Source organism: Mus pahari, chromosome 8 (genome assembly GCF_900095145.1).
Source record: "Mus pahari chromosome 8, PAHARI_EIJ_v1.1, whole genome shotgun sequence".
Classification (NCBI taxonomy): Eukaryota; Metazoa; Chordata; class Mammalia; order Rodentia; family Muridae; genus Mus; species Mus pahari.
In genome coordinates, this window is record NC_034597.1 from 919193 (window position 1) to 946860 (window position 27668).

At 39.7% G+C, this 27668-nt stretch overlaps 1 protein-coding gene across 1 annotated transcript in view; it reads right to left on the reverse strand.

Annotated features, from left to right (window-relative positions):
• The window catches only part of C8H3orf67 (chromosome 8 C3orf67 homolog), a 243899-nt gene that overhangs the window by 212565 nt on the left and 3666 nt on the right, over positions 1-27668 (reverse strand). Inside the window, exons 2-4 of the mRNA XM_029541670.1 lie at positions 26898-26987; positions 23869-23962; positions 16126-16198 (exon numbers count right to left, since the gene is read on the reverse strand). Of these exons, the coding sequence (XP_029397530.1) occupies positions 16126-16198; positions 23869-23962; positions 26898-26987 (257 nt within the window). The remainder of the gene's footprint in view (positions 1-16125; positions 16199-23868; positions 23963-26897; positions 26988-27668) is intronic.

The following is a 27668-nucleotide window of genomic DNA, read 5'->3' on the forward strand; positions in this document are numbered from 1 at the left end:
TCCTACTAGGATGGTCCATTAAGTGTCACGTAAACTGTTCAATTGCCTTTTGTAGTCCGGAGTCCCACAGTGTTTCATATTTTTTTCCAAACAAAATCATGGTTATGCCCATGACCACAATATCCCACTCCTAGTACCTATGGGGCCATTCTTATTCAAACTGCCACACTACCGATCTTGAACCATAAGCTAAAATAAGCCCTTTTCCCTACGTTGCTTTTGGTTCATGGTATTTTACCACAGCAACAGAGAGTAACTAACTCGAGACCTTTTAGAGTTTCGGGTCTTATTTTAAGTCTTTGACCTGTATTGATTGGTTTTGTGTCTGGTGACCGAGAACAAATTTTAATTTTCAGCATGTACAAACCCTGTTTGCCCCAGCAAGACTTCTTAAAGAGACCTTTCTACCATATGTTTTTGGCAACTTTATTAAAAAAAAAAAAACCAATTGGTTGTAGATCTTTGGCCTGATTTCTGGGGCCACTAGTCTTTTGTACTGGGCTATATGGCTTTATGCCAATACAGGATGTTGTGGTTTCTATGGCTTTGAAATGTGTCCTAAAATCGTATATTGTGAGTTTTGCTCTTTTTGTTTGTAGCGGTATTGGTTAACACAGGGTCTTTTGTGCGTCCATATAAATTTCACAATTGCTTCTCTGGTGCTGTTCTGATGGGAAGCCTGTAGTTCTCTTTGGGCAGTGTGGAGAATATTAATCTTTCCAACCGTGATCATGAGACTCCACATTTTAGTGCCATGTTCAATATGTTTCATCCAGGAGCACTGGATTGGCAGGTACAAATGCATCTGGCTTTATGTGGGTTCCAGGAATTGAGGCTCAGGTTACTCATCCCCACTTCCTTCAACTGCTTTGGGGTTTGGTTTGTTCTTGCTTTTCTAAGCAACTATGACTATTTAGTTAAACATTTTAACTCCTTATGTAGGTTCTCAATATTACAGAATACTTAGTGCCACTTTTGCTGTAATCATAGACTTGAGAAGGCCATGTTTCCTTTCTTAAGTATTTCAAGGAAGTAAACATTGTTTTTTTCAGATTTCAGTGATCCACTTGACCATTCCAAAATAGCATGTGATTGACATGGTGGCACTTATCTTGAATCACAGTACTCAGAAGGCAGAGGCAGATAGATCTCTGTGATTCTAGACTAGCCTAGGCTGCATAGCAAATTCCAGGCCAGCTAACTACACAGAGAAACCTGATTTCACAAAAAGAAACAATGAAGTATCTAGTTATATCTTCATGTATTCTAAAATTTCTAAAGTTTCTTTTGTGAACTTTCATTTCATTATGATCAGTAAAGCAACAGGCTATGACTGTGAGTTCTTAAAAACTTGGTTTGTTTATTCCTGGGAACATTCTGTGTACCAGTAAAAGGAATATGTGTTCTACAGCTGTCAAATGGAATGTTCTGCAAATGTCCACTGAATCCATTTGATTTATAGTACAGTTTAATATGGCTCTTCCTTTATTCTTGTCTAGATGATCTATTTACTGATGACAGCAAAGTCTTAATATGCCCTTTATTATATTACAGCCCATATCTCCTTTTAGGTCTAATAGTGTTTGCTGTATAAATCTCAGTGTGCCAACATGAGGTATATAAAGATTTACAATCTTTATAGTCTTGATGAATTGCTACCTTTATTATTTAGTGGCCCTTAACATCTTCTGTGTTTACCTTAAATTCTCTATTTTTTCACATATAACTATGTGAAGCACATGAGCTGATTCTGCTTGCTAGAGTATTCTACTTGACAGCTAATATACTTTCCTACCTCAGCCTGTATATACTGGCTAGTGAGTAAGTTCTTGTTCTGTAGATAATTGTTGGGTCTTGCTTTTTAAACTATTTAGCCAACCCATATATTTTACTGAGAGCATCACTAATGACTTCATGTAGATTAAAATTATTACTGAAAGGTATATACTTATGCCTGCCATTTTACTGATTTTCTTGTAGTTGTTTTGAATATTCTTTGATTCTTTTCTTACTTGTCAACTGATGATTTACTTTATTGATAATGTATGATAATTTCTATTTTGTTTTGTATTTCTATCAACCTGTCTTCCTTCCCTTTCTGGATTCACGAATCTCTCAAACAACTTTTATAAGGCTGGTTTCAGAGACACAAATTCCTTCAGATTTTGTCTTGGAAAGTCTTCATTACTTATTTGCTTTTGAAGAACAGCCTTGACAGATACAGTAACTTAAGTTGACAATTATTTTCTCACTCAGTACTTCTATCCGGTAACAGTGGAAAAGTCATGTGTTTGGGTGTCAGGTTGACAAGGAGTGGACTTGTGATGATAAATTTTCATTGAAGATTTTACTGAATCACTTCCCATTGTATCCATGAGGGTACTTCTAAAGAGTCTTAGTTAAAAGGAAGACCTAATCTTAATTGGGCAGCAGCATTCCATGGACTAGGGTTCTGTTTAAGTAAAAAGGAGGAAACAAATGGAGACATAGCACTCCTCTCTGCTTTCTGATTGTGGAGGTCACCTCAGATTTCTGTCACTATACCTTTCTGGTCATGATGGACTGTATCCTTTCCAACTATATACTAAAATAAACTCTATCTATCTATCTATCTATCTATCTATCTATCTATCTATCTATCTATCAATCACTTTTTAAGATTTTATATGTATTAGTGTTTTGCCTGCATGCCTATACGTGCATCAAATGTGTGCCTACTACCCAGGGAGGTCAAAAAAGGGTATTAAACCCAAGAAGAGGATTAAGAGATAGTTGTGAACTCCCATGTGGGTGCTGGGAAATGAACCCTGGGTTACTGAGAGACCAATAAGCACTCTTAAGCACTAAGCCACCTCTCCAGCACCAGCGCTTGCTTTTTAACTTGCCTCTACTGGACATTTTGTCATTAACGCTCACGCTTTCCCAGCCTACAGAGTTTCTACTGAGAAACCCGCTATTAGCTTGGGCAGTTTCCCTCGGCACTCTTCTCTTGAAGACTCTTAAATCTGTCCTTTTTGTCTATGTGTTATGGCAAGGGTTCTTTCTGGTCACAATTCTACTTGGGGTTTTATAAGTCCCCTGTGCATATATGCTGTATGGTTTTCAAGATAAGGCAAGTTGTCTGCTATTATTGAATTCAATAGACTTTCTATGTTCTTAATCCTAATCCCCTCTTCTTTAGGCATGCCAGGAATAGATTTTGGTCATTTGATGTGATCATATCCTGAGGACCTGGAGTGTTCCATTCATTTCGCCCCTACCCCTTATAGAATAAAAAAAAAAAAAAATGGAAAATTGTATAAAGCTCCAACATCTGTTTGCTCCATCTAGTCTGTTCTGTGGGTGAAGCTTTTGACTGAACTTCTCACACCCTGCATCGTTTAATGTTTACGGAATCTTAGCAAATTCCTTTAAGTCAATTTTATTCTTTATCGGGCATTTCATCTATTTAGGTACTTTGGGGACCTGTTACTAGAGTTAACATCTTTAGGATGTATAGTAATTCCTGGATATTTCACATTCCATATGTTACTATGGTGATATCTGAACACCTGGTAGGATGGCGTTCTCCACCACTTTATGGGCTAGTTCTTTTTGGTTAGTAATTTTCTCTTAAACAGTGCCTTTTTGTGGTATCAGTTTATAAAGCAACACTGAGTATATTTCCTGTTATGAACCATAGTGTAATACTTCTGTAACTTCGTTGGCTGTTAGTAGTCCAATGTGGGCACACTGCATATCATATTGGAGTCGGGGACTCACAATCTCCACAAGCCATATAGAAATGTAGACACTAACAGTTCAGATGTGTGGTGTACACAATGTACAGGGTACATCATGTATAACTTCTACTGGTGGTTGTAGAGGTAGTGCTGATTGTGAGACAGTAGATTTCACTAGGCATTGCTGATACCAACTTTAATATCTGTCAAGAGCCTGGGCTGCACCAATTGTGAAAATGGCCCTGAAGCACTGATTCTATAACTAGACAGTGTGTGCAGGCACAGGAGCTTCACGGGAACAGCTGGTTCAGAAATCCAAGTACTGTTTTTATGGGAATCACACTGAGCCATCTCAGTTGCTTCTGATCAAAGCCTGGGGCCTGCAGACAATAAACACCACAAAGGTACAGCACGTGTATGCGCCTGAGGAGGAATGATGTTCAGGTCTCTTCTCTCCTCCTTGCTTCCAACCTTTAAGCTACAATAGCCCCCAGAGATCAACCAGCAATGGATTGTGTCAGGATCCACAGAATTCTCTCAGCTAAAGTATTTGCAGAACAAATAAGAACAGAGGCCACTGCTGGCACTGGGTAAAGTTTCTTTCTCTCCACTCTCTTCTCAGGTTATGCACTTTTAGAGTAGAATTATAGTTAAAGCTCTATAGTTTTTAAAAAGCATGCTCTTATGAGTATGTGTGTATATGAGGGCAGGGACAGATCACAGCACATTCTATCTGCCTTAGTAGTGATCCTAGTGTTTGCTGGGTGCTGAGGATGGGATGGCAGAGGAGTAAGTGCCTTCACTGTTGGCACCAGAGAGAGCGACCCATGATGGGCCATTACTTGGGCTTAGATGCCCCCAGTCCTTGAGCAGACACTCTCTATGTCCCTCTGTGCTGTAGTACCCATTTCCATTCGATAGGTTTGTAACAGAAGTATCCCACGGAGCCACACTGGTCCATGTGACAGCCATTTGCTGAGCTAACACAGTGGAATATCCGTGTGCTCACAGCACGGGGAATAGGGAGGACCTTTGCTCTTACTTGCTCTGCAACCACTTTAGCTCAGAGGAATGTTGTGGATTCAGCCTCAGTCTATTCCTGATTCCTCTCTGGGAGATACTATACCTTAAAGGTAGGAGAAGAGAGAGAGAAGAAAACACCTGACTATCATTCCAACTCAGGCATGCCAGCTGGTTAGTCTTCCTAGAGTTGTCCACATTCAAATCATAGGTCTCTCCTCAAGACAGTTCCTACAGTCCACTGAGGAATCATTGAGATGATGTGAAATCCTTTTCAAAGCCAGGTTTCTGTACAGACCTCAAGTATATATAGCTGGAAAGGTTGTGAGTTTCCAATAGCTAGCTAGCGGTCATTGCTAGTTTCCATGATAGCAGGTTTCTGGAAGTCTTTCTTTCTCTGTATTCCTGTAGAGGAGCAGCCACTGGAGTCTGAGTGGTGGGCACTGGTGAATTTCACTTCTTTGAATGTGGTTTGGTCCAAGGTTTCCATATCTTAAAATGTTTCCATTTTTACTACTGACTTCAGTAATCTCTCCTGGCTCCTCTGCAGCCATGCACCTGTCATTTGGTTTCTCCTGAGGGGCAGGTGAGTGCTGGGTACCTTTGTTGAGATAATTTGCCATCTCTCCTTGAGATAATGGAATAGGATTCTGACCGTCCACTGAATGAGCATGTACAAAGTTGTAAAATTATTTTTTCCTTGATTTACTTTCCTTGCTGGTTGTGATTCAAACAATTTACTTCTGTTAATTTCTAGAGATGAGTAAGAGAGTAAATAAACCTGGATTGTAATAACAGAATTAACCCTTTGCAATAAAGAGTCAAAAGCAGCTACAGAAATAAATGCACATATAAATATGTCAGAACCCATGATTATGAAAACAGGCTATCTTATCTTCTTTTTGCAGCACAAGCACTAAAAGACAGCACAGATACCCAGGGAATGGCTGTGGATTCACACTCAGTGGGAGAACACTTGCCTACTGTGCACGGAGTCCTGGGTTCAATCCCCAACCCTGTGTGTGTGTTGGGGGACGGGGATAAGAGACTAGAAAGTCAGTTAGCCAGGAGTCTAGGATTTTAGACCTGGCATTGACACTAAAATGGCTGAAGACTGTGGGCTGAGGAGATGGCTCAGTGCATGAGGACCTGAGTTTGGTTTCTCAGCACCCATGTGAAAAGCCTGGCACGGGTGTAACCCCAGCACTGGCGGTGAGAGCACTGTAGCCAGAGCTGGACCTGAGAGCTTATTAGTGAACAGCTTAGCTGAAATGGTGAACCTCCAGGCTTCCAGTTAAGGAGACTCACTCTCAAGACTGCAGGCGACAAAGAAGGTGACTGATTTCTTGTATTGACCTCCATATGTGTGGCATAGGTTATATACCCACATACGTGCATACAGCACACACTGGCGTGTGCACACACACACACACACACACACACAGAGGGAGGGGATAAGAGAAATCTTTTGGGGGCTCAGCATTTTTACTCTATTGAAAATCAGGAAATTGGTAAGATTTATGGATTGCCTATAACTGAAAACTGAGCTGATAAAGGTTTTTATGTATGCTAAGACATCACTTGTGACAATATGGCTGATTTGTATATTTATTTGAAATCACTGTACATATCGATAATAATGTACTACTTTTAATAATGCTCAGATATTTTGTTTCCATATTATAAATCACTAGCATTTAACCTTGGGGAAAGAGAGTGTATTAAGCAGAGCAGCTGCTTCTATTTACTGCTAACAAATGCAGCCCACCTCTAACTATACTGAGAATTCATTGTCATTGTTTTTGAACCGTTTATTGTAATAGCCTTTTAAGTATGAAACAGATAGAAAATGTAAGATCACTAAAGTCTTCCAATAAACAGGGAAACTGCTTGGATTTAATTAAAGTAGTCTTTGGGGAGTTCGACTACAGGCTTAGAAACAGTTTTCATCTCAGTTACATGTTGTGCTCCATAGCTTCAGTCCAGCCTTGAAAATCACTTTTATGACCATTTTGAGAAAATTCACTTCTCCTTCCCCATATGTAACCATCCCTGTTGATATAGTCATCATCCTGTGAAGTGTAGCTAGGAGAAACTTGCTTCATACATGGGAGGGAGAGTGGAGGGAGGAATTACGGCCACTCATTAGTTTTTCAGAAACACAGGACTAAGGGAGGCAAGCTGACCAGAGCCCTTTCCTAATTAATTTTTTCTACTTTCTTACTGTGATCCTTTTTATTCTTGTTTTTTCTACTTATAGCAACATACAGTTTATCAAAACATTTCACTATAGCACAGTACCACCAATCTCGTTAAGAACTCACCATGCATATGTTGTTGGTATTGTGGAGATCACAATGTCTAAGATATAGTCCTTCCCTTCAAAGACATCATGTCTACAACTATGGAGACACCTAGGAAGCAGAAATTTATGACAAGCAGAGGACCCAGGGAATATCCTGAGAGGATCAATATATGACCCAATGAGAAGTCTCTCCCATAGGCTCATGTTTGAACACTCAGTCTTCAGTTGGTGCCACTGTTTGGGGAGTGGGGATTTACTGGTGCAAGTCTGTTCCTGGGGGTGAATTTTGAGGTTAAATGCCGGCCCCCACTTCCTCCTGCTTTCTCTGTTTCTTGACTGGCAGCCCGGCCTCACACTCCTGCTGCTGTGCCTTGCTGCCATGGTGGACTGTAGCCCCTCTCAACCAAAACAAAACCTTTTCTTTTGCTCAGGTTTTCTATTGCAGCATGACAGTAACACACAGTCTACAGTCTGATTTGCCTTTAGAGGATACCTAATGTGTAGAAGGTGAAGCAATAAAACTAACCGGATGAAACCTTGAGGCAGCAACACGAGAGTACATGAGGAATTCAGTACCAAGGTGGCTACAGCAGGTGAGGGGAACGGAGTAATCTAAGTAGGGAGAGCTAGCTAGGATCAGCCCCAGAAAAGCCCATGATGCCCAGTGACAATCAACTGTAGAGAGCTTGGATGGAGCTCAGAATGCCCAAGACCAACTTGTATAACTTAAAATAGAGATTCCAATCATTGTTTAAAGTAGAGCAGATACCCAGCTACCTTAAACAGAATTTGAATGTGACCAAAACTTGCAATGTCATTTTCAGTTAATTGAGTCTTACTATCCAGTTTTAAAGAGATGATTGAACTATACCTGTGGATCTCGGCCTTTTGGTGAGGCACTGGCTCCTGTACTCATCCTAAACATATAAACATGCTCATCTCAATATGTGTGTAAGATTTGAAAGTGGAAAGTTACATGGTTCTTTCTGAAGTACCAGAAGTAATACACACCCATTTCAAAATCATTATCACATCACTTTAAACATTCTTTTACCTAGCTCTGAAACTTTATTTCTANTAATGGAATCCTAAATGTGACTATCACCATCTCACCAACCCTGAACCACCTTTGTCTTCACACTTTTCCTCCTCCCTGCTGCCAGAGCATACAACATAACAAACTGAAAACAGCAAAAGGAGTTCAAAGGTTTAGAAATAACAACAGGAAACTACCATCTACAGATTGCTATGGATGAGGTACTATGTTATCTTTCTGTAAGTAACACATAGTTCAACTAGCTATGCTGCAATCTATTGTAATATCTTGGCAGTATATTTTACAAACAGGATCAAAAAATTCAAAGTTTAATGATAGCCTCATCAGAATGCAGTATGCCTGGGCTCTCCAATATCTCATGTTCTGGTTAGAGTTGGGGCTAGCTGTAGAGGCACAGAAGTAAGATGACCACTGTGACATAAATGCCATAAAGGTTCCAGAGATGCTATCATAAGATGCACTCAACTAAATGTTCTAAGTATCTCAATCTATACATTTAAATGCCCATTATTAGGCACTAGAGACAGATCATCAGTTAAGAGTGGGTACTGCTCTTGTAGAGGACCCATGTTCAATTCCCAGCACCTGTGTCTGATGGCTCACCAACTGCCTGAATGCCTCTGGCCTTCAGGGAACCTACCCTCATGCACACATACACACAAATACATTTCTTTTTAAAGACCCATAATTAATAGAAACTTTTTCAAAATCAAAAACTATGGCTATGATATTTCCCCATAGTAAGAATTTTCCTTGTACGTTATATTTGCCAAGTTAATCAAAGCCAGATAAGTTCCATGATATTACTTATATATTAGCAAAGGGCATCTTCATGTTATAAGAGTTATAAGTGATACACACACACACACACACACACACACACATTATATATATATATATATATATCCCATTAATGGAAACCTTAAACATGACCACACATTTTATTAACAAGACTATGTAAATCCCATATTTTTGTAGTTATTTCAAATAACTTTTATTTGAATATTTATAATTAACTATCAGAATAAATAGAAAATATAGTGAGACTGAATGAGATGCAAATCAGTGAAAATATATCTCCTGATGATAGATATAAAGATGATATATATATATATATATATATATATATATATATATATATATATGATAGATAGATAGATGAAATAGATAGATGAGATAGATAGATAGATAGATAGATAGATAGATAGATAGATAGACAGATAGATGAGAGACAGATGGAACTATTGAAGACTCATTCTCCTGAGAGGAAGTAAAAGAAAAAGAGATGAATTGGGAGATTTGTACTTGCTAGGTCATCCTAAATGATCCCATGTGGGAAGGTAAAGGACAGCCCAAAGTGTCAGAGAACAAAGCTCAGTTAATCACCTGTAACTTCCAGTCTCCAAATGTGTCCCCTCAGAATCTGCATCTGTGGTCTCACACCTGGTGTGGTCCTCTGGACCCTGCTAGTACCGAGACTATAATGTGAGCTCTCTGGCTACCAGCAGGTAGACATCCAGCTTCTTCACTGCAGCAGCAAAGCTCCCCTCTCTCCTGGTTCCTGCCAATCTTTCCCTTTTAGCAGAGGACCCCAAGTCCGCAGTAACAAAAACCTCCTAGGAAAACCTCTTTTAAGGAGTCTCTCTTCAGGAACTAGTGCCATGAAACTTTCTTAGGCAACCTAAAGTATTTCAGATGAGTGCTTTAAATATTAAATATCACTGTACTCTCATCTAAGGAGATGTAAAAGTTATAAATCCCAGTAAGTGGATATTCATCTCTTCCCTGGTGTGCAGATGAGGTGATCATACCCAGAGGGTTCAGTGCCTTGCCTAGCATCACCATGCTAATAAATGGCCAGTGTCTCTCAAGCTCATGGAGCCCTGACCACAGGATCCTGACTTACATCCTGCCTACCAGTGAGTTGTAAGAAGCAATTACTAACTACACAAAGCCTTAAAAATGTGTAGCCTTTTCTTATGATTTTTCAGAATAAGAATTCTTCCAATTATATACATATGTGTAATTTTTCTGTTGCTGGTATTTCATTTTCATTTTGGACACATATCTTGGTTACATAAAGGGTGCTACAAAATAATTTAAATAAATAAAGGAAGCCAAATTAAGACATGAGGAAAAACCTTTTATAAGCATGTTTAACAAGTAAAGCATATGACACCTGATTTATATACCTGTCACAAGTGTTATGTAAAACTTCTACATGAAACCTATTTTAAGGCATGCAAATTTAATACGTTGAGAAAGCCAGTATGCGAAGCTTCTTAAAGTGCTCTCTTTACTAATGCATGTAACAAAGTGTACTGATTATGCAAGTACATTTAATTGGACATAATTAAAATAATGAGATTTAAATACTGATGATTTTGAAAAGAAAAAAATAGAAGATAGGATGAGATCTGAGATGCATTCAGAATGATAAAGAAGCATGCACTGCTGCTCCAGTAGACGGCACTTGTGTAAAGTGAGCTGCTGCTGCCATTTCCCCAGTCGGAGGCAGTTTACAGGTGGTAACAAAAGATTTCACAGAAGGAAGAAGGATTTCATTGGATAATATAATACTTTGGATACCGTCTCTTTTTACAAGTAACTTGGGAATGAGACAGTGACCATTATGCTTTTCAAGGGAAGGCATCAAAATGACCAAAGAGATAAGAAAGCAAATTTCCTTCAATGGCTTGTGCTTGGTTAAATGGAGACAATCTCAAAAGCTTTTGCCAATGTCACTCTGACCTGAAGATACCAAATCCAGGTATTCTCTCAATTTTGCTGGCTTTCAGAAGCCAAAATGATGTCAGGTGTAGGAAGGGAACAGGAGAGAATCTACAAGCAGGTCTGCTATTTCTGACATGGTCAAGGCAGGCAAAAGCAGTACAAAGTCTTTTCTGACTTCTCTGTCTGCTTCACTAAGTACAGAATAGAAAAGGTCATGAGAGTGAAACTTTCATTAAGTTAGCCTTATCTGATTGTATGCTTCAATTTTCTATAATATAGAGTTGGGAAAGGCAGCTTTGAAGTCTACACGGCCCTAAAATTTCTTAGGAAAGACAGAGAAACACTGTCTACAATTAACTATGACCATAACCATCTCCTATTCCCATGTACTGAGGAAGAACGGCGAGGCACTTGTAGCCATCATGCCCAAGGCTATGCACCTGGGATAGGTAACACAATAGAAAAATTCTGGAATAAACATAAATTGCAGCTTTAATTCTAGGTTCTATTCAGATACAATTTCAGTGTCAAACTGTTGCAGTGTGCCATCGAAGGATGCTGAAGCTACACACTCTTTTAGGGATCTTTCTTAAAAAAACAAACAAACAAACAAACAAACAAAACCCTAGTATTTCCTTTGTCAGATTCACAAGCAACACCCTCAACAGCTGAAGGCCTAATATATGAAGCCTTGTAGCAACAACATCCTCCAAGACCCGTGGGCTGAGAACCTAAACCTCCCTCTACCAATAGCACATCAAGTCTAACACATGGGCTTTCACAGTGTTTTCACCCCACATACTGAAAAAAGAACTGGCTGATCTGGCTAGAAAAAAAAAAAAAAAGTCAAATCACTGGCAACAAAAAAGTCCAAATTCTCAGGATTCACCGAGATAATGGCAGAATCAGGACAGAGCAAAGAACTCACGCAGCTCAATAGTGTCTGCTCAAATGAATGCAAAATCATTTGGTATGATTGATGGCGTGAAGGAGAGCAACAGTGGATTTCTATTCGAGATACAGTTAGAGCTTCCCCAACAGCGCAGGTTCGGGGGGTTGGGGGTTCCTCCTGAGTGCCGGGTGTTAGCACCTACAACTGCTGGCCAAGAGTGCATCACAACACTGTGTGGAAAGTTACAAAAGGAAAAGTTTTACAAAGCTGTTGTTTAGCCAGGTCAGTTGGGCATAGTTACACTAAAATACTTTGGAAAACTGCAATGAATACCACAAATGATGCAAGTCAAAATGACCTTTGTTAAAAAGTAGGAGACATACTGACAGCAAAACTGTAGGCCAATACCCATACTGAAAAGTTCAGGAAGGATCCTGCTACTACAGAGCTAAATACATGTGCTGGGACAGTGAAACTCTCCTTGAATCTTGTGATGGTCTGTAGCCATCTTAGCCATGAGTACAAGACATTGAATGATATTGCTCTTTGATATTTAAAAGAAATAGAGGTCTATACAGAAACCATAGTAAAGAATCAACAAACAGGTTGTGCTCTTGATTTTTCCCAAAAGATTAATAGGAAGATCAAAAATAGCAAAAAGTTCAAGTCAATCATTTATTTCCTTCACAGGAGTGAAGTGGGAAGAGCCCAGTAAGAAAGCCTTTTCCTTCTCTGATGACACTGTTATGAGAAAGCCCTGAAGACATACGTACGAGGCTTTGCACCTTCATCTTGTGGTAAGATTCAAATGAAGGATTTTCTGCATATCTACTATCACTGTATGGCAAGTAAGGATAGGGCAGTGATGTGGAGCACAGGTGCTCACCATAAACTAAGCATCTGAACCCCAGGAATGAGTAGGACTATACGCACTAACCAGCCAGTCCCTTCATCTTTTAGACTTCAGCTTAATCAAATGGCTAAGAGTTATGACCAGCCAAGCAGCTTATTTTTTATGTTTACTAAACTAAGCAAACTATCTAGAATGATAATGTAACTCCTAGATATATCATGTTTAATAAGTAGAAACCATTGCTACTTTGCATTAATCTTCTCACATAGCATCTGTAATGTTCCTGTGATGGGTTGTTACTGTTACTCCATAGGTAAGACAAATGACATAATCTACCACTACGTTTCCCAGAGTTCCACTGTAGATCTGTCGGTATCCTTTCTTCTACATTAATACTTGTTCTTCTGTCATCCTAACATTTATTGAGAAATAAATGGATCATTTGCTCTCAGAGTACAATGAATGAGGAAAGATTAGACTCTTTACTCAGTAGTACACAACCATCTTGCCCATGCACCCATATTTCAGAACCACCGCTAAGTGCCAGAATGGTGTGCTGAGTCTAATAGACACTGTCTTGTATTCATGGAACTCAAAACTCTTATCGCTCAAGCCCATAAGTAGACTCTTTTAGGGTTTCAATAAAGAAAATAAGTGAGGTGTTAGAAAGAGGCCTAGGAGATGGGTCTCAATTAGTTTGAGGGGAGGATTAACAAACGGCCTTTTGGAAGAAGTTCTTCAGAGTAGGGACTGGCTTAGAAGAGTTGGGCACAGAAACTAATTGTGCACTGGAATCTAAAAGAGGGACATCACCTGGCTTTCAAGAAAGGACTAGAGCTATGAGAATGGGAAGACATGGTGCCTGACACGGTGCCTGAGCAGGACACACTCCAAGTAGAGGGTCTGAGAAGAGAAGAGGATGACCCAGGACACACAGACAGAATGGCAAGACCCCAGGAGCTCGTCTATGGCTTGCCTGTGGAAATTCCCACTTGTCTTCTTGTGACAGCTCACAGTAATTGCAGTCAGTGTGGAAACAGTAGAGGGAGGAAGCTAGGAACTCCAGAGGAAGCTGGAACAACCCAGACAATGGTAATGGTGTTTGGAAAGTAGGAAAAACAGCAGCGAGGGTGGGGAGACCAGCACAGATTCAAGTTATTTCAAATCCCTGGGGCAGCAGACTGCCTGATAATACTAGGTCTTTAGTAATTTCCCACTGAATGAAGAAGCCCTCAAGCTGAGCAGCTGCCGGGTTCTAAAGCATCCCCCAGTTTCTGCACACCACATCCTCCTGGGCACAATAAATCATCCAGGCGGCATAAAAGACACAGAAGAGTTGGGGAAATGATGGCTAAACTCCTAAACTAGCAGGCAAGATTACACTTATGAAAAGCTCTTGATGTATAACAAAAACCTTTGTGAAACAAAATGCCTTCCCCTGATCTGACAAAGGAGAAATTTAGAAGCCAGATATGGTTCTGCTAGGTGACTTTCCAAGCTTGTTAGAGAAATGTATTATTTAAAATAGCCTAGGGCTACGCTGCTAGGAACACTGCAACAGGAAGGGTACTGAAAGAAAGCCCTTTCATTTAAAGCAAGGGGGGAAAACGTATTAGAAGGAAAGTCTATACTTATTATTCTGTCTACCTTTTGTTGAAAACATGGTCCCTGTCATTTCTGCATGAAACAGACTCTTTTGACTATCAGTAACAAATTCTGTCCACATAAGATAAACGGACACAGTCTGGTCAGGACAGAGAGTACTCACCCATGCCACTGAATAATTTTAACTATTTGTCCAGGAGAACTTACTTTCCTAAATTACAAAACCAAAATCATTTAGAAAACCAACTCACTTTCCATGTGGACATGAGAACATAGAAATCAATGATTATAGTGAACCAAATTTGCAATCTAATCATTAATCGCGACTCATCTCAAAACTGCTTCCCATACTGAAACGAGCCAAGAGCACCAGCAATATGGCAGCAAAGAGTAGCTGGGCTGACTTAGGCAGCACCTTCTCTCCTGCTAGGACCAGGTTAAAAATACCTGTTGGCTTTTTAATAATTAAAGCTTCGTCATTTAAATTAAATAAGACAGTGTGTCACCTAGCCTAGGGTGATGTGCTCAAATGCTTATGCACAAATAAAGCTTAATTTTACCAAGAAAACAAGAGGTCTCATTTGCAAGGAATCCTGTTCTAAGGCCCAGCCAAGGGACTCATAGGTCTCTGATTGAAAGGCTGACTAGGAACACCTTTAAAACTGCTTAGAAGAAACTCAAAGTGTGGATGGTGAGATCCGGGTAAAAAGCAAAGCAGAATCGGATCTATATGTAAATAGCCTTACAACTTTGAAACATAATTTGCTTTCTTTCAATGCAGAAATCACTCTCCTGTGCTGCAAATAAAGCTTTCAGCGGCACTTTCTGGGCTTTTAGAGTCCCATGAATGTTCTTTCCGCAGAAACCAGGAAGTGGTGCATAAGAGCATCAAATGATGCGTTGGTCTTCTCTAAGAACTATTTTAAAGAATGGTGGTGGCTATGGAAGACAATAAAAGAAGATCTTACAAGTTCACAGGGCCTTAAAGTTGAGTAAAACCTAAGTGAAGGGTGTTCCATTTATCTGTTTTATTCAAGAAACAAGGCTTCGCCTGAAAGCTAAAAGTCAGATCCTTGGACAGCTTAAAAGTCACTAATTCCCTAGCGGGCACAGGGAGGAAGTAATAACTCTCATAAACTAAGAATGTGTTCTCTCTCTCTCTTTGTCCCTCTGTCTCTCTGTCTGTCTGTCTCTGTCTCTCTGTGTCTCTCTCTCTCTTTCCCTCCCCCTCTCTCTTTCTCCTTTAGTTTGCATTGAGCACTGATAAAGCTAGAACAAAACTGTTTATTAGCAACTCACTTTTGTCCAGGATGGAAGACAAATGCCTAAGCTTAAACTGTATATAGCTTTTTATTAAAAACAAAGCAAACCATGTTATGGTTTTTAAAAAATGCATAAATTCATCAATGAAATCTTAGAAAATATTCAATTCTGTATGAAACTACAAATTAAATGTAATTTGTATTACTACTGTTATTTCATACAACACATAGTTCAACTGACTAAAAGTAATTTTTATTTTTTTTTGCTTTTGCTAGACAATCTTGCAAGGTCAATGAAAATAAACAGACTTCAAGCCATTTCTACACTCACAAAATGAACCAATATGTCAGAACTACAGTAAATAGTATTAGGAAGTCTTTCGATCACTGTTAAGCCAACTATAGTTCTGCTAAGACACAGGACAAAGTAAAATCATAATCTGTCACATCTCCTGAAACAGGTAAGACCAGCCATCTTCCTCCCAAGAAATGACACAGTACAGCGATATCCGAGACATACAATTAAATTATCTTAATTACTTCATGCCAACCTGGTAAGTCACTACTATTTAATGAAAAAAAAAAAAACCTGCCACTTGCAATTAATGTTTGTACTGCTTCAATTGATCAAATGTCTAATGCACATAAAACATTCAAAGAAGCCTGTATATCTTACAGTAATTCAGTGGAGAAGTCCTGTCCCAGGGGTATATAAATCTGAAGCACAAGAAACCTCTGGATCAGTCCAACTAGAAGAGAGAGAAAAAATACATAGTGAAATATTCAGGCCACTTGTATGCACACATAAACACACACAGTCACTGCAAAGCTTAGTACCACAGGAGTGGACAGGCCTACAGTAACACATGCGTAATTTATAACCTGACTTGAAAGCTGAAGACTGGGACAACTGAATCAAACGGCAACCAATGCTGCCATTTAAAATCCCATTTGGGGCACTGGTGAAATTTTCATGAAAATCAAAACCAAGATTTTTATTCACTCTCTCATTCACACACACACACACACACACACACACACACACACACGCACGCACACACATACTTAAAACTGAACTACAGATTGCTATCAGCATGATCATAAAAACGTGTGGCCATTATTTTCATTCACTGACAGGTTTTATAGTCTTACTAAACAACTCAATAAAGAAGAGCAGCTCAAGAAGAGCGATTTTAATTATGACAAGTACAGCAGGAGGTGCAGTGAAGCAGATCTAGGTCATATGGTCTTAGCAGTGTCCACAGTGAGCTGGGTGAAGGAGCACAGTCTCACTTACAGTCCTTCGTTAACGTGCTCTTAATTAAGGCTCACTGAGTACTGATAGCTTTTATTCCCTATCACTAGTTTCATATGGATAAAAATATTTGGAGAAAAACCAACCCATGTGGCACTTTGGATAGCTAAAGTCTGTAACTGCTTAAATAAAGTCAGTTGATTTTTACAGTTCTACAACAGGTCACTTAATTCCTTCCCTCTAAGGTTCTGAAATTCTGATTGGTCTCCCAATTAACTGTGCTTTTAAGCAGCAGTGTTAGTGCTGTCCTTCTTAGGGTATTGATAGAGGTGGATGGTAGAAGAATTTGGCAGCCAGGGCACACAGGAGATGCTGGGTTCAAATCTTGATGAAAGAAAAAATGACAACAAACCTCACAAGGTTCACACCTCCTGAAATAGACAGGTTAGGAACAAATCTGCATTGTATACAAAGGATTGTGTAGAACATAGAGATGTCTTTAACTTTGTCTATGACCCAAAAGCTCAGTCAGAAAAGAAGACTTTAAGGAAGAACAGGTGTGACTGTGGTCATCTGCGATCCAGCAGTTGGGAAGTAGAAGCAGGAAGATCAATCAGGAAGTCACGGTCATCCTCAGGTTCAGAGCCTGTCTATGGGCTAGAATGCTTGCTCAATGTGTACAAAGCTGGATTTAGTGCACGTGCGTGTACACACACACACACACACACACACACACACACACACACACACGGGAGGGGGGCAGACAAGAGAGAGAGACAGAGACAGAGAGACTTAGAGAGAGAGATGAGAGACCAACAGACAGACAGACAGACAGACATAGAACTCTAAGAAAAGGAACTGATTTAAGGTGATAATATGTTTTATTTATTCTAACAGTAAATGAAATAAATTTAAATATTTTACTTCAGCAATACAATGTTATTGATCATTTCATACAAAGACTTTCTGGTTTGTGATTTCCGTTGTAAACCCTTTTACAACATTCCTGAGCAATATATGCCACATCTATGTTTTATCCCAATATTTTCTATAAAAAAAATAATTGGCCAAATATGTTTACTAATGCTTATTAATATTTCCATCACTTATATAAGAATAAGTTCTTTTAAATTCCCAAGCTCATAAATGTGTTGAGAGGAAAGTTCTAAGGTAAGCAGAACAGAAATGAGGAGAGGAAGGCCTGGAAGAGGCTCTAACCTAGACAATTCTCTAGGAATGTGTTCTACCACACTTATGGACAGACCCAATGTGGCAACCAGAGCTCTGACCCACAAAAACAATGTGAAATGGGGATTGAGGTTACTTCAAATAAGCCCCGTCAGCCAGCCACTCTGGCTCGCGCACTGATTGGTCTATATGAGTGTAGTGTCATTCCACAGTGGTCTCAGCTGTAAATAGAGCTTGGAGAACAGCAGATCAAATGAAATCACCCCTTAAAAGGTCCCTAATGTATACCACAAAGCTCATGGAATCAATATTGTTCCCTTCACACACAGAGGTCCACGTAAAAGGGCATTTTTAGAAAGGAGAGACCCCTTTCCTCTAGACAAGGCACTCTGCCATTCAATATTCTCACACACCAAGGCTCTGGGTTCCAAAAGGCTTTCATGCATGGTGTTAGTCTGACAAAGGTAAGAGAGCTTTGATTCTATTTGACAGGCTGAATCTGTACATCAGCAATGCTAAATAAACTCCATCACAGTATAGGTTCCCCTGGCCTAGGAAATTTAAACTCTTCATGCCTGCATTGTATTTAAAATCACCCAAGTAACACTGAATATAGAACTTATTAGCTTTAAAAAGACCATCAAGTACATAAAATAGAAATTCCTTGTTAAAGGGATACAGCCCCTATTTCTTTTTCTTTTAAATACTGAAAAACACACTCAACTTGTAAAATACTGATAGTTTTAAGCAGTGGTTTTATAGTTGTTTAATTAGAGCAAATGAAAGAGTGCATATGCCACATACATTTTACAAGGATTATGTCATCCAAGAAGTGGGATGAGGCCGCCTCACTGCCCAGAAAACTCAGGATGAACTCAGTCCATAGTTCCAGACTCAGCCTTAATCTTTAATTTCCTTTTCATCCCTAAAAGTGGGTTAATAATTTCCACCTATACCTCAAAGAATCATTTGTATGAGTTACCTTTATCATTTAATAAAGATTATTGATCATATACTGTTCACAAAACTTGCTGAAGCTTTTGTAGTAAGACTGGCAAAAATCTGTGACATCTTACAATGTGCAATACGGTTTCACAGATGAGAAGGCCAAGGGTCAGCATTTAACTCTCAGTGCCTGAGGGGACAGAGATGATCAGTGAAGGTAGTCTTCAAGAAGCACCCCAGGAATGGAGCTTGGAAGAATACACAGGCCTTGGCCAGGCGAGGGGAGGGAAACAGATTGTAGGGGAGGCAGTCCACCTTACAGTGGAGGAGGGATGTCCATGGGGAAGGCTATAGCAGCTGGATCGAACCTCAGAATGTTCAGTCAGCTGGCATAAGATGCTGAAGAGGGAAAAGAATAGATCTGAAATCCAATCATTCGAAGCCTTGAAGGCTATGGGAAAGACACGGGGCAACCTAAAACCAGTGGGAAGCCACTCATTTATGAAATTCTTCAATACAGACTGACTTGATTGTATATGAGACAAAATAAACTGTTCCTGACAGTGGAGTTTGCTTTCTGATATTGGTTGGAAAACCAATGAAAGCTCTAACACATCACCACCATCAGTGTTGTTCATGGCAGGAGGGCAGGGCAGGAAGTGGAGATGGGCTGAATCACAGATGCAGTATGAAGCACAGGTATGACCTGAGTACATGACAAGTAACACTGAATATAGAACTTATTAGCTTTAAAAAGACCATCAAGTACATAAAATAGAAATTCCTTGTTAAAGGGATACAGCCCCTATTTCTTTTTCTTTTAAATACTGAAAAACACATTGGGCCTCACTCAAGAGATGATGCTTGGAAAGGCTGGGAAAGAGGAGACTGCTAGATTTCAAAATAACAACGCGACTTGAAGGGATGGAACACAGGCCAGAGAAATACTCTTTCAGAGAGAAAGCCAGAGAGTTAAGAGGGATCCGGACAGTTTATATTCCTGTAGAGAAATTATTTTTAAGAAATGGGATGGTTTTCAGGAGAGGAATAACAAGATGCACACGTTACTCATAACTGAAGGGTCTACCCTGGCTAATTTGATAACAGACTGTAGAGCGCCCTAGTAGAGAGTACCTGCAATAATCCATGCCTGAGAGAGTGTGGTGAGCAGCACCAAGGGGTAAGAAGCAAGCAGTTTCAATCTTTTCATCAGTACCAACAATATCTTTTCAATGGGTTCAACAAGAGAATAAAGAAAATAGAAGCTGGTTTAATGAAAAATTTTGGTCTCCTCAGTTGAAAAGACATTTTACTAACATATTTACTAACAACTTAAATGAGGCAGCCTAGACAGGGAGAGGGATTCTGAGCAGCCTTGGCCAGGAACTGCACTTTATATACACTACTCTTAGGCAGTCCAGGAAAATAGACCAGTAAACACCTGACTGCAAGACTGGAGTTTAGATGGAAATGGCATTAAAAATCCACCATCCTGAAGCTGATAACCAGGGAGAACATGTGGCTCCAGACTGAACATAAGTCCAGGGCACTGTGTCATTCGGGAGGTGACAGGAGAGGAGGAAAGACAGAAGTGTATCAACAGTCTGGTATATGGTAGGAAGAAGGAAGCTTTGCAATATCCTGGGAGGGAAGCGAGACAAGCCCATCAAGGAGGCCCCATCTCTCTCAGGTGCTCCCAGAGGTGAAGGCGGGCTGAGAACCTGCCACTAGTTCGGGAACACAGGACCATTCACTCTGCTAAGAACGTTTAATACAATGGTGAGATCACAGTCACTTAAGGGTTTGAAATGGAGCAAGACATAATTTAAAAAGAATAGCAAAGTAGCAGTAGGAGGCCTGGGGGAACCACAAGAAGCCATCCTCATCTTTCAGAACAGCTGAACTTAGGCTATAGGGATACAGAAGGCAGGACACACACGATTTGATTCAAATGATTCAGCGGGGAAACCAATGACTTTGAACGTAACTCTTGGATACTGAGTCCCTACTGGATATTTGTGTCTAACAGTGATGCTTCTCACTTGGGCAGCTCCATAGAACACAGTCCATGCTGAAGGGTGGCGGAGATTTATCTAACTGGTGAATGATACACTAAAGTGTCATTACCAAGGACAGATGCTTACAGTTAGAAATTAGAAACAGAATTGTCAAAGTTTCTTATTGTGGCAAATTTAACAAACTTATTGAACATCAATTGCATGTCATCTTGGAGTTAGAGGTTTCAAAGATGATGATTAACTCCCTGGAGAAGTATGCAATGTGATAATCAGTGTCACATGCTCCTTTATTTAATGGTCCTTTTATTTACCTAAAAGGTACATGGGCCTGGGTTTGATCCCTGGCAACACAAAACAAAACATATTACAAAGAACATCTACTGAGCACCTTCCATGCATCAGGCCCTGTGGAAAGATGTGCTGTTGGTACCTGGCTTGTAATTTTAATTTCCATTATAAACTGTACAGATCCTAGGCTTTATATACATACCATTTCAAACACTAAGTAACAAACACCCAGCTATGAACTACCAGGAAGTCATGATTTACTTATGACAGCAAATTAATTTTTAAAAAATTTAAAACTAATTATCTTTCATGCTCAGTTTCTTATGTTACTTTATAAAGCAGCCCTGGGCTCCAGGGAGGCTCAGAGAAACCGCTTGCCAAGCTGACGACCTGAGTTCCATTCCCAGAACTCACACGATGGAAGGAGAGAAAGGATTCCCTCAAGTTTTCCTCTGAACTTCATGCACACCGTGGTGCATGCATATATTCACACAATAATAAATAAATATAATAACAACTTAAAACACAATGGGTTTATTTAGGATTTATTTATTTTGGATTCATCAAGAACAATTTAATTTGGAAATGTTACTATTTAGGAGTAAACTTATATAATTTCATTATGAAACTTTCTTGTAAGTAATACTGTCAGAAACCCAAGTGAACTATTGAATGTCAAGTTTGCATAAAGTGTATGTTTATTCTTAAAATAGGAATACATAATGATAATTGAACTCAATTAAGATGCTAATTGAAAGCCACTTTTCCTCTATTCAAGACATGCTTTCTAATTTCAGTTTACCCATACCAACCTCACACACAAGGTCATTTTATACAAGTAAAAATAACTGTGAACTTCTCTTATCAAAACTTCCAAAGAGCTCATGCAAAAGGCATTAGTGTTAGGGAGACCATGTAAACTGTTTCATTTGTTACACTGCTGCACATGTTATGGGAATGCCAGATTAATTTTTAATGGCAGGGCATTGTATAAGAAATACATTAGAAGATTCTTCTGTTTCTTCTAATTAAAAGCCATCATCGTTACATTTAAAGAGGTAATTATAATACATTAAACTAGATTTCTGAGAAAATTAAGGGGGAAAAAAGCCAAAAAAACCTGAACAAGAATAGAGAAGGGGCAGAAGGGGAGTCACCTCGGTAAAGTAAGGACAGTTTCTCAGAGCCAAAGAGAAAGTTGCTAGGACTGAATGATGCCATCAGTACCACAACCATAGATGCAGGCGGACTAGGAGGCAGTCGAACTGTCTTTACAAGTCCAGCAATAATGGCAAAACAGACTCTCCAGCCTCAAACAGCCAAGTTCCTAGAATGTCTGTTTCATAAAGTCGGTATCTGAAACAGGTGAACTGCGCCTCTCTCTCTTCAGAAAAACTACAGTTGCAGACATGCATCCTGACTTCTCTCAGGTCACTTCACTCACAAATACAAATATATATATATACATATGAATGAAAAACAGCAGTGACAAAGCACCTGCTGTCAATCACACCTATGAGGAAGCCGTATTTACTTATGGCAGCAAGTTAATTTAAAAATCTTAACAATAATTATCTATTCTCATTCAAGGTCAATTTCTTATATTAAATTAAGTCATCTTCCATCTATAATTTGGATGGCTTGATTCCCAGCTTAGAAACTTAGGATGTCATGTAGTGCTTGAAATGGTACATAAAGCCTAGAATCTGTACAGTTTACAAAGAAAATTAAAATTAGATATCAAGTGTGAACAGCATGTCTTCTCACAGTGCCTGGTGCTGGAAGGTGCCCAGTAGATGCTCTTTTTAAGTAGGTTTTGTTTTCTGTTGCCAGGCACTGAGCCCAGGCCCAGGAGCCTACAGGTAAGTGCTCTGTCACTAAGCTTTACTTGAAGTCACTCAATAAATGTTCTTAATGAATGAAGATGAGGTCCATGGTAAACGCAAAAGAGAACTGCCTATTTATTTCTACAAGATATTAGAAATCTACATTTAACTGATAGGACATGGTTCATGAAAAGTCTGGCTATATTAATACATTATTACATTACTCAAGTTACATCACTTTATTGAAAGCCTAATCTGGTGACGGTCTTAAATTCCAACCTACTCACTGCCAACAACTGCCCCTCTGGGTCATACCTCTAAGGTATCTCCCAGTGTTCTGTCTGCTTTAAAATGATGTTACTAATTTTCACACTGGAATCAATTACTGCAGCTGTCTGTTAAATAACATTGATACCTATTAGATATTAATATTCCTAAAGGTTTGTCAATTATTGTAACTAATAATGTCTTATATAAATTATTTTTATCATTTTTTAATTCTTTAAAAAACTGAAGTCCTTGTAACTTATAGGAGAACTCCTGAATTCATGTCAAAATTTCACCTTTACCCTGATTTTCTATTAAGAACCCCATGTTTATTAGCTCAGCTGTAAAGCAGTGTTATGAAAATTCCTCAGGCAGAGTTAGGCTCAAAAATATTATTATACTAAGTGTCTACTCAAATAAACGTCTAGGTCTTAGGATAGTTTTGAATTTCAACAAGATAGTGGGGCAGGATTTGTTCTAAAGTGCATGACGTACAGCTTATTTCCACATTAAAAATATCACATGACTTCACACCAGCAGCTGCCACAGAAGTCTTACCAGTATGCCTGCTTCTAAGACACAAAGCGTAGCTCTCTCAAACGTTAAGGTGCAATATTAGAAGTCTTACTCACGGATTTGCTTATTCTCCTTTGGTAACTGGATTCTGTTGGTTTGGCTGCTGCCTTCCAGGACAAATACAAAACTTTTAACTTCTTTATCAAATTCCTACGGAACAAAATGGAAACAGTAGTAAGTGGCTTAATTGGATTCTTCTATAAAATTGGAACTGCAAATCAATAGGAAAGAGCCTCGGTCTCCCTCTCCCTCTCCCTCTTCCAAGAGATTTAAAATTAGACTCAATCTTTGATGATGCTTTTTTTCCTGAGACTTGATGTGGATGGAACATAAAACCACACTAACCACATGGCTAATTTCTTATTGTGTGAAAATATCATCCCTCCAAATGAAAAAAAAAAAAAAGTTCTTCAATGTCAGGGATTGCAAAGCCACTCATCTGGTTTGGGGTAGAGCTGCTTCTTGCTTCCTGTGCACATCTCCATCTAGGTACATGGCTGATTACCACCCCATGCCACAGCAGAAGAAAATACCTAACCAGTGCTGAATTCACACTACACCTTCTCTGCTTTCAGGACTGGTTCAAATAGAATTAATTAATTATTACTCACATCTCCTGTAACTTTGAAAATTCTAAATATAATTTATTTAAAATCAATATAAATTAAAATGTAACAATTAAGGTTATCTAAAAAGTTAAGCAAAGGGGCTGGAGAAATAGCTAAGCAGTGGAGAGCACTTGTTGCTCTTCTAGAGGACCCAAGTTCAGTTCCTAGCACCCATGCTGGACAGCTCACAACCACCTATGCCTCCAGGGGATCAGATTCTGTCTTCTCTGCACACACACACACACACACACACACACACACACACACACACACACACAAATAAATCTCCTTTAAAAAGAATTCTGCAATAAAAAGTCCATGTAGTGTCTACTGTAATAGAATCCCCTAATCATTTGCAATGAACACACATGGACCAAGTGCATTATTAATTTTACTCGTGTACATGCTGGGCCTATATTTAAATTTTTTCAACAGTTCACTCAAACTTTCAACACAGCCACAAAGCACTTATATGCTGGTCTGTACCCAACAACACTTCCTGTTGGCACCAGCAGCTCTCTTAGTTCCTGTACAAGGGATTCCACTTGGACTTCTCTCTCTGCTTGGAATGCTCTTCTGTACCCCAGCCTCACTTGATGCCTGGTTGACTCTTAGCACTCGTGTTAGCTATTCTGGGCAGTTGTGATGACATATCCAACACAAACAACTGAAAGCTAAGCAGTATTTATCACAAGGTCAGGGTTTCAAAGGTTTTAATCCACAGTTCCTTGGGCCCACGAGCCTGGGCAAACTATTGTAGTGGTGGCATTTCGGTGAAAGAGCTTCTTCATGGCAGACAGGAAGCAGGGTAAGGAATGAAAGGCTAGGGTCAAGGATAACCTTCAAATGCCCAGTCCCAGTGGCCAACTTACTAGATCTCTGCCCCACCTCCCAAGGATTCTACAACCTCTCCAAACAGCACCAGGTTGAGACCGAGTATTCAAACTTGGGAGCCTGCGGGGATACATTTATCTTCAAACCACAGCAGAGCTCAGTGCTGGGTTGGCCTGGGAAAGGCTCCCCGACTTCCCTGGTGCAAGCTCACTGAATGGCCCTTCTCCCTCATTCAGGGTACCAACTAAACAATTCCCATCCTTGTCCTTCCATGCCTTAATATTTCCACCTATCAGAGGGGCATGTAGCTATTTTCTCACTAAGTCTCACTAACCTTATAGAACATTGTGCAATGTGTTTAATGTTATACTTGACAAATATTAAACACTTAATGGTAGTTTTAAGTTTTAAGTTTCATCAGTAGGTATTTTTCCCTTGAAGACATTGGTCTCTTGCTCTTTCTTTCATTCTTTCTTTCTTTCCTCCTCCTTCTCTCTCCCCCCCCCCTCTTTTTTTTTTTGGTTTTTCGAGACAGGGTTTCTCTGTATAGCCCTGGCTGTCCTGGAACTCACTTTGTAGACCAGGCTGGCCTCGAACTCAAAAATCCGCCTGCTTCTGCCTCCCAAGTGCCAGGATTAAAGGTGTGTGCCACCACGCCCGGCTGGTCTCTTGCTTTTAAACGAGACAAAAGGATATGGATGGAGACAGGCTTTTAGGTATAGTTGCAGCAGGCAGGACTGGCTTCCACCTGATTTCCCTAGGACATGGGGGTGTCAGTTTCTGGTGACTGAGGGGGGGCATGCCCTGGTTGTGAGATGGGATTGAAAATCGGCAGTTTGCTGGTTGGAAAGCAAAGATAACAAGAAAAGCTCATTTTGGAGATGGACAAGAATGTAACAGGATCATTTTCTGGATGGTTGGGGTTGGCTTTATAGTGCTGTCAATCTGAAAGGCCATAGGTATTTTCTCCCAACATATTGAGACACCTAGATAGAGGCAAAAGAATGACTAGGGATCTGACAGGGACTAGCCAGGCCAGTGTCATGATAGGCTAAAGCAAAGGCATTCAAGGTCTTTACTGGAAAGTAACTGAAACACATTAGTGTCTGCAGTGGAGAGAAAGAGAGACCTCAGAGAAGGTAACTAAACCTCACACCTGACGTGGGGGAAACAAGAGTCTGTGGCCTGAAGGTCCCCATTGGACTGAAGAACAAACACGGGGGGGGGGGTGGCCCGAACAAGTGGCCTTAAGAATCAAAGACTGGGGTCAGAGAAGGATGTCTCTGGGTCTCCCTTGGTAATTTCTGAGGTCCTGCTGTTTGTGGTGATGAGGCAGAGGCTAGGATGGGAAGGGTAAGGCTGCAATAGAATGGAGGAGGGTGTTAGAGAGGATGAAATCAGGAAACCAAGAGGCCCACAGCTTAGAGAGACTTTCTTCAGACATCAAAGTCACCTAAAATGATGAAGCAGGACCCAAAAGATACAAAGCAGTGACACACCATGTGACAGTCTTAACTAGCTAAGGAGCCTTTGAGGGTAAAAGAACAAGAAAATCAGTTCTGAAGTCTGAGCGAGGCCTCTTTTCTCTATAACCTTCCCTCTTATTTCTTCCCAGGATTCGACTCTTAATTTCTAACACTTACTTTCCAAATCACAGACGGACTGCCCGAGATCTTCCATTTAGCTCCAGGATTTTTCCCCTGAGCGCTAAAAATTTCAACAAATGCACCTCCCTAGAAAATAAGAACAAGAAATACAGAGTGAAATACAATGCTGTGGGAGAAATTGTATCCACCATTAAGGAGTTTATCTAAAACCAGTGTTCCAGCCATCTGTCAGTTAACAGGTGCAGGAAGAAACATTATCCCTGATTTTATGCCTATTTTATACCTTGGCTGTATAAAAGCCACAACCCTTGTGATTTGGGTCATCTTAGTAGTGAATTAGTAGGGAATCCATTTTTAAAAACATGGTAAACATCAATTGAGCCACAGAAATAATACAGATGGGGCTCACTGACCTGACGTGCACACTGCAGATCAGGTCTGCCGAGGATTCTAAAAATACCAGACTAAAGGGCTCAACCTCAATTTGTGAACTAAGCCAATAACTTCTTCTTATTATGTGTGAATATAATATGGTGACTAGGGCTCAATAATACTTTCTTTTTAACTTTCTGATTTTGGAGTTACTTAATGTCTTGATTTTTTTCCATCTGTCAAATGATGTTTGATGATCCATCTGTGTTGGATCACACAGGCTAGCAAACATAAATCAAGGACAATACCTGGAATACAGCAAAGGCTTCATAGTGCCATCGAAGATTATTTAATAAAGGGAAACACAGCTCAGACCCATCTTCATAAGACCCAGGAAGGACTGGGGTAAATGGAAGAAGTTCTTTTTTTTTTTTT